At 50.1% G+C, this 8,405-nt stretch overlaps 1 protein-coding gene across 1 annotated transcript; it reads right to left on the minus strand.

Moving 5' to 3' along the window:
- Window positions 1-421: 421 nt before the first annotated feature.
- Window positions 422-7,918, minus strand: BHLHE40 (basic helix-loop-helix family member e40). The gene is made up of 5 exons (XM_010590030.3): window positions 7,519-7,918; window positions 7,281-7,350; window positions 6,910-7,017; window positions 5,867-5,990; window positions 422-4,502 (listed from the first exon to the last, which is right to left on the minus strand). Exons 1-5 carry the CDS (start codon window positions 7,596-7,598, stop codon window positions 3,646-3,648), a joined length of 1,239 nt encoding a protein of 412 aa, XP_010588332.1. The 5' UTR covers window positions 7,599-7,918; the 3' UTR covers window positions 422-3,645.
- Between the last annotated feature and the right edge of the window lie 487 nt (window positions 7,919-8,405).

Here is an 8,405-nt window from a genome sequence, read left to right on the forward strand (position 1 = left end):
ATTTCTGGGGGCCGAGCGATCCCGAGGCCAAGCCAAGCTTCCCCGGGAATCAGGTTTCTGCTGACGCGGTGCCAGGCACGTCTGCTTCCAGGAACCGGCAGCCGCATTTAGCCGCGGGCCGCACATGAAAGGGCTGCAGTCGGAAACGTGACGTTGTGTCAACAGGCGAGGCAGGTCAGCGCTGGGTGAGACCATCTCGGCAGGCCCGGCGGAGCTGAAAGGATCACGCCCTGTCTGAGGGCGGCCAGATCCCAAAGCTCCTCTCTCTCGCCTCCTGACACCTCTCCTCGGCCTCAAAGCCAGGGCTTCCCCCCCGCCCCACTCACACACCCCAATTTTTAAACAGATGCCTGCTTTGTCCCAAATGCCCAAAAGGCTGGGGTGCAAGCCCTTTCCCCCCTCCCTCTGCCCACCATTTGGATTCTGCTGAGACAGGGCGAGAAGGAAGGTCAAGGGCTATTGAGAGGCAGAAACGGGGGCAGAGGGGCAGAGCAACCATTGGGGGTGTTTGATGTGGTCAGAGTAGGAGAGGGGGATTCTGGGCTGACTGTGTGTCAACCCTCTTATCTTTTTTTAGTTCAGGTTGGTTGAACCACTTCCTTCTGTCCCCAGAGCTACTCATTGAGTCATGGCCCAGGAAAGAGCCGGGCATGCAAAAGTATGGCCTTGATTTCTGCCCAGCTCCTTCACCAGGATAAACTTGACATGTTTGGGTTTTTACAGGAAAAATCTAGTCAGAAGAGCCTAGCAACTTGTGGAGGGATTCAGGGGTTTAGCAGGCAGGAAACCAGGAGACTCAGGCCCTGAGAAGCTGGGGGAGAGAGACTGACGAAATTTGCTATCTGCCTGACAGAGGAACTTGTGAGGTCATTCTCAGAATCCTTGTTTTACTGAGTCAAAAACCTGTTCTGAGGGAGAGGTAATAGGCCATCAAAGACTGGACCAGATTCAGGGATCCTGACTCCTGATCTAGGTAGGTCTCCATCCATGACACCACTCCGCTCAGGGATAATTGTGCCTTTTAGGCCATGTGTCTGTACCTCGCATCAGGGAGGCAATGCCTACTCTCGCCTGCTGGCTCATCAGGACACAGGGAAGGTGACATTTGAAGCAAACAGTCCTGACTAGCAGGTGGTGCCTCTGCCTGGCTGAGAACTTACTCCCTGGGGGCAGGTTCCCTGCAAGGGCTCCAGAGAAGCAGAGGGTTCTGGGAGACTCAGATGCCGTGAGGGCTGGTGCATGGCGACCCACACACTGACCATCAGGAAATATCAGAGGGAGTATTCGACAGGAACGCTACAAATCCAAGTGGAGAGGAGAGGCAAAAATACCTGGTCATTTCCCACTTCTTTTCCCATGGAGTTTAAAAATTTCTTTAAAAATAAGAGCACTTGACTAGGCAACACCGATATTCATTCACACACAAACACACCCAATGAGAGGAAGTCCAGGAAGGATGTAGAAAATAATTATGGAACGTTGCCTCCAGCAACAAGAAGGCAGGATATGGCAAATCCATTAGACCATGCTAGATTTGAAAAAGTTAGACTGCCTTGGCAAAGAGGCGCTATCCCCAGCACCAACTGCTATTGCACAATGACCCATTAAATCTTTCCTCAACGTGCCTACCCCTCCAGCAAGTTCCTCAGACATTCCAACACACAATTTTATACCTTGGTTTTCCTTCCAATTCTGAAGAACCATGACTGAAGCAAACTGGAAAATAAAAAATGCACCTTTTTCTTAACTCCTAAAATAGGCATATGATTGTGAACTCCTGGCAAGGGTTAAAAAAAAAATTGTTTTTACCTGCTAATTTGACTAAACTTATTCTGAATACAAGGCATGGAAAAAGCTGAATGAAATCACATCGAGATTAACTAGTTGTTGCCTTCTTCTGTCAAGAGGTGAGGACAGAAGGCGGCCACAGCACGAATCTGATTATAAAAAACGCAGGAGACTGTCTTTCTCTTCCACAGGAAAAGGATTATTTTATTAAGTATTTTAAAACAACTACTTAACATTTACTCATAAGTAAAAATATTTACAATTTCACACCTTCAGGAAGGCTCCAAAATATAAACACTGTACCTCTCCCTAGAGAAAAAAATTCTTCTTCTCTTCAAAAACAGGAATACATTCATTTTTTTCTCACTTTGTAGATCAAGTAATTATACAAATAAACATCTGAAACATGTTCCTTTTTAATATATTTATATAATATATATTTATAACAGTTTTACAAATAAAGGCAACGACTTGATACCAAAATAAAAAGAGGAAAAGAAAAAGTTAAAACACAATCGGCCATCGAGCATAGTGCATTTTGAAAAGCTGGTGCAGGGCTAGCTGGACAAATCAGGAAAACATGTACTCCGGACCGAAAAGAAAACTTCTTTGAAGGAGACAGAATTCTTTTTAGGAGTAAGGACACTCCATATACCATCAGGCAAGAGGAATTAGCCTATAGAAAGGAGCTTGCTGTGCCAAGGGTTGGTTAGGCCTTTGAGAAGCTAAAGCTTGGTTAAAAGGAGTTTTAGGATAGAAATGAAAACTGAGTCTAGCTCTGTTGAAGGTAGCAATTTATGACTCAGCTCTGTGCCCTCTGGGGTGCTCAGAACTTGACGTCTGCATCTCTCAGACCCTGGTTTGGTTCCTTGGACAGCAAGTGTTAATAGTGAGACCAAGAAACAGGTGCCAGAGGTCCCGAGGAAGCTCCTCCCTCATTCCCTGGCAGCTCAGCTTGTGCAAACCCATTGCCATCGAGTGATTCCAACTCATAACGACCCTGGAGGACAGACTAGAACTGCCCCACAGAGTTTCCAAGGCTGTAAATCTTTTTATGGAAGCAGATGGCCACATCTTCCTCCTCCAGAGCGGCTTGTAGGTTGGAACTGCCAACCTTTCGGTCAGTAGCCGAGCACTTAACTGCTGCGCCACCAGGGCTCCTCTGGCTTGTAAAAGGCAGCCCTTTTCAGTTCCTTAATAAGCCAACCACTATGAAGCCTGAGTAGGGAACTACATTCTCTTTATTCGTCTGAGGCAGGGGTGGGAAGCATACCTGAGGGAAACCTCCCCAAACCACTGCTGTGCGATGCCAGTGTCTGCTACCTCACTTTAGCAGAATCGCACCCAAGCTTAGTCTGACTGCCCTCTCCCCGTTTGTCTGGTGAGTCACTACGACAAGGACAAGGGTGGGGTCAGAACAGCTGGCTGGGAGCTATGCTCCAGAAAGTCCTCTTTTGAAAGTACCTTTTTCTCAAAGCCACAGACCTGGCTCCCAAACTGAAGAGTGACTCACAGAAGCTTTTGAAAATCCAGCTGACTCCTATCAAAGGGAGGCTATTCTCTGGGTGGGGAAAAGCCCAGAAGTGTGCTGCAATGCCCCCTAAATCTACTGATGTCAGGCACTCCTTCGTGTCTTCCCTAAGCCAAAAGGAGCTTTCATGTTCTATACCAACACTCAGGCACACAAAACGCACGCACACACACATACGCATACACCCACACCCTGAATCTTCTCTCCACGTCTCAGATTAGCTCGGCATACACACTGGAACATTCTCACTGCATTCACAAAAACTTTTTTTTTTTTTTTTAAGTAAGGAAGGAAGGAAAGCAAAGCAGCAGGGTCCCCTGAAGAGTTTAGTCTTTGGTTTCCAAGTTTAAAGGGGGGATCTGCTTCAGAGCTTGGAGTAGAGCAGAAGAATCAATGGATGGATGGGTTGGCAAAGGAGAAGGGAGTCTCTGGGGCATGAGCAAGGGAGCCGAGATCTTGTCTGGGTTCATGAAGCTGGTGAGGGCTGCAGCAGAAGCGTTGAGGCCCGGGTATAACACTGGAACAGAGGTGGGATACCAGCACTTCTCCAGCATGGGCAGGTAGGCAGTTGCTGATGGTGGGATCAGATAGAAGGGTAGGCAAAAAGGAGGCTGGTGCGGGTGTGGGCCCAGGAATGGGGAGCCAATCAGGTCACTGCTAGAAAAACGGCTTTCATCATCTGAGAGCTGCATCCTGCCCTTTTTGGTGGGGGGTTCTTCAGATTCTTGCTTAATAGGGCCAATCCTTTCTCCCATGGCAAACCTGCGTCCATGATCACTTTTGAAGTATGGCTGCTCGCTGCGTAAGTCACCCTTCTCCAATTCTCCTCCGTAGCCGCTGTCTGTGTCTGTGTCGCTGCCACTCTGTTCCCCACTCGAGTGAGGGAAAGTCCGCTGAATGACTGGCACACAGTTTTTCCCAAGCCCTTCTGAGCCTTTGGCCAGAGAGCTGGGTTTCTCCTTGAAGTCCATGGTTTTGGGAGCTGGGTCTGATGGCTTCCTGGAAGTACCATCTTGCAGCAGCTCCGAAACCACTCGGTGGAGGTGGGTGACGAGTTGGGAAGACTTCAGGTCCCGCGTGTTCTCGTGCTTGGCCAGGTACTGAAGCACCTCCCGAGCACACGTCTGGAAACCTGAGCAGAACATCTCTTGACCTGCATCAACACTTCTCCCCGACAGCTCACCTGGAGAAACACAGACCCAAAGGGAGACATCTCAGAAGTGCCCATGGTTCACCTGGATACCTATATTCCAGAGACTTTTTGTTAAAAAAAAAAAAATAGCATTTGCCCGTTTGTGCTTCTAATTCCAAAAATAATATACTCAGGAAATTTGGATTACACTGAAAAGTACAAAGAATAAAGTAAAAATGGTTTATAACCCTACTACTTTACTACCCAGTGATAAAGTATGATTTTTAATGGCTGCATAATATCCCATCATAGACATGGTCCATTATTAAGAGAGACCACTTCTTGAATGTGTAGGTTGTTCCAGGGTTTTCATCATTAGTGACACAGCAATGAACATCCTGATGTGTTTATAAATCAAAGGGCCAATTTACAGAAGAGCACTGACTCATAGTGGCAAGATGGACAGAGGCCAGATAACCATAAAATAAATGAAGGAACCATATCACTCAAAAACAAGCTTATTTTCAATGACTTATAAAAGTTGTGGTCATGCTGTCCTCTTTAAATAGGCTCTCTACTTCTAAATCTTTTCTTTATCTTCTTGCTCCATGTATTTGCCTCTTCTACATCTGTATCTATCCGCAACCCCCAAGAAATTATGTATGATCATCTTCCTAATTTTCCAACGGGGGGACTGGCAGAAGCACTCACTGGGTTCTTGTGATTCCCATCAGGCTCGCCTTGGAAAGGAAGGCTGAGAAGAAAGGAATAAGGGAGTGGGTAGACCAACGTCTCCACCAATCTGAACAGTATTACTTGGAAAGGGTGCGTCTGGAAGGTTAGAAGGTGACTCTGATTCTCTGGAAGTCAGTAGATACGAATGATGAAATCTTATTGGTTTCGGTAGATTGTGCAATTCAACAAGATACCTAGTGGCTACTCAGGGAACCACATGAAATGTAGGAAAAAGTCCTGCTGTCATCCTGCCAGAATCACCCCACACATGGGAGCGATAAGGAAGCAAAACCACAGGAAACGCCGGGGCATACCCATCATCTCTTCCCCAGTGAAAGAGGGCTAAGACAACCAACTGTAAAACACCCACGATGCAAATGAGAGGTGCCTAGGCATTTTAAAGAGGAGGGGGGAAACTCTCCAAGAAACTCCTAAGCCAAAATGCCACAGAAATACTTTATCATTGGACTAATCTGTATTCATGCCAGGTGGCACACAGCAGCATTCCAAATGAAAAGTCTGACCTTTTAGGAAAGATAAAACTGCCTCCCCCTGACGCCCCAACGAATGTGCATCAGCGATTGGTTGCGGGAATGTTTCTTATGCCAGATGTTGAAGCCCACAGGCTCTCTATTTGTGCTAAAACTCTTCTGAGATGATAGCCAGACTTGGGCACTCACCGACTTGTAAACCGCTCTGCAGGGCAAGGATTTTCTGTTGCTGCTGATCGATTAGGTTTGTTAGTGCTTTCACATGCTTCAAGGTAAGTTCAAGAACCACGGCTTTTTCCAAGTGACCTAAAGTCTGGGGAAAAAAAAGAACCTTAGTCAGCAGTGGGGTGAGAGAAGTCCTACTTCTGGGACACTTACCAGGAATGAGAACTGTCCTTAGAGGGAAATGGAACTGCCTTTCCTGGTTGACTAAATTCAGTTGTAAGTTTGTAGATAACGTTTTTAAAAAGTATACCTGCACACACACATATAAATTTCTGATTAAAGAATAAAAAAACTCATGTCACCTATTGTTGGAGGCATTCTGAGAGCGGCAGCTACCTCAGGAAAAAGCTCTGACAGATAAATTCCTCCAGCAGCCACGGCTGACCTTAACGGAGGGGAATCCGGAGATAACATTTCTCTGCAGTGGTGTCAGCCCGAGAAGGGACTTCTACTGTGTCTGGCAGCCAAAAGGCTTTCCCTAGCTTCTTGCCTCACACCCTTCCAGAACTTCTAGTTCATTCCAGCTTTTTTCTTCCACTCCCAATACTATTTTTTTTCCCTTTCCCCAGCCAAAGGCTGCCAAGCTAGTAAGCTGTTGGCTTCTGACACCAAAGGGCTGCACGTTAGAACCACACACTAAAACAAGTCCCCGGTCCCTTTTTTTAAAAAGGGGTAAATAAAATCTGCATGCTACCTGATCAGCTTCTTAGATTAGGAAAACTGGTGAACCCTGAAAATCACCAGAAGGGAACGTCTTAACTCTTGAAAACAAGAAGGGAAACTGATGTTGGAGACGACTTGGAGAGATCCAAGTGGTTCTCCCCTCATTGTATCAGACTTCCAGAAAACCCTAGGTCTGGGGAAGGGTACCTAACACAGAGCCATCCGCCAGCTCCGATCCGGTCGCCTGGTTTGCAGTTCCCCGCGGGGCCTGCAGGAGGCGAGTGACCCCCGCCTGCCCTCCCGGCAGAGGAGCTGGGTTGGAGCGCCGCCAGATTCTCACTTACTGTAAGTTTGAGGTGTTCGGGTAGAAGATCTTTCAGCTGGGCGATGCACTCGTTAATCCGGTCACGTCTCTTCTTCTCGATGAGCCTGTGAGGCAGTTTGTAGGTCTCCTGCAAGGCGCATGGGGGAGGTGGTGGGCGCCTGGGGTAGCGGATGCGAAGCCCCCCGCGTCGCGAGAGGAATAGCGCAGGGGAGTAGAATCACATCCAGAACCACCTTTTGCTCCTTCTTTTCCAGATTACTCAGTAGGGGCACCGAGCCCACACCTTGTACCCACCCCCCCACCGCCAACCTCAAGCCAGAAACTTTTCTTGGCAACTAAGCGCGCGAGAGGGGTTAGGGCGCGGGGTCCCAAGGGTCGCGGTGCGTTTACCTTACTGTCGTCGCTCCGCTTTATTCCCCGCCTCGATTTGTACACTTGGTACATGTGGGCAAAATCCATTCTGCAGAAAGAGGGGCCAGGAAGGGTCGTGACTTCGCGTGCGCACCGGCTGCAGGCGTCCTGACGGGGTAAGAACCCCCGGATGCGCCAGTAGCTGCTCCAAGTTAAGAGCGGCGCAGAACGCAGGGCTGGAGTTAAGACTTGAACGGGTCAAGGGGTGCCAACTTACCCTGGTAGGTCTCCAGGCTCCAGTCCTGATGCTTTGGGCAGGCAGGCGGGAGGTGGTTGCGCGCTGGGGATCCGCTCCATGGTGCGGCGAGCCGGGGCCACTGCGCGTTTCTCTCTGCGCTAGCGGGGCGTCGAGGTGAGGACTGTCCTGGAGGGGACTTCAGGAGTCTTTCCCAAGGGTTCCTCTGAGTCTGAGCGCCTTGTAATCCGCTGGGCTGCCCCGGAGATACGGCGTTGAGATGCTGCTTCAGTTAGGGGCGTGCATGGTCCGGTGTCCCGGCGGCCTCTGGCTCCGACTCTGCGCACAGACTGGCGGTGTGAGCTCCTAGCGCCGTCTGCGCCGTGCGAGCCAAGTGAATGAGAAGTGGGGCGGACGAGGAGGCGGGAGGGAGCGGGAGGTGGGGAGCGGTGAGGGCGGGGTGGGGGCCTGTGGGGGGGGGCGGCGAGCCGAGGAGTAATGGAGAGACTGCGGGCTGGGTTAAATGGGAGCGAGTGGGTGGGTTGGAGCTACGTGTTCTACCCTGTGACTCCAGGCACGTCTGGCCGCTGCCGGGGAGGGAAGGAGCGACCTGCCCGCCCTCCCCGGCTTCATCACATGAGCCTCACGTGTTGGACAACGCTCCGGCGGCTGCAAGGGAGCCTCCACCCCCAGTCCCCAGGTGTCTGCGGCTGCGGCCGCTTTTCCCCGAAAAGGGGGAGGCAGGGGGGCCTAGGTCCTACCCAGCCGGGTGGGGGGCGCGGAAGCTGGAAGGTGCCGCGGAGCTAGGGGTTGGGGGTTGGTAACGTGGGCGAACCTGCCCCAGGGAAATGAAGTAAGTTCCCGTCTCCTGGGAGGGAACGGGGGAGGACGGATCCGCCCGCGTCTGACTCAAGCCGGGAGAGGAATAT

This window comes from Loxodonta africana, chromosome 22, assembly GCF_030014295.1.
Source record: "Loxodonta africana isolate mLoxAfr1 chromosome 22, mLoxAfr1.hap2, whole genome shotgun sequence".
Classification (NCBI taxonomy): domain Eukaryota; kingdom Metazoa; phylum Chordata; class Mammalia; order Proboscidea; family Elephantidae; genus Loxodonta; species Loxodonta africana.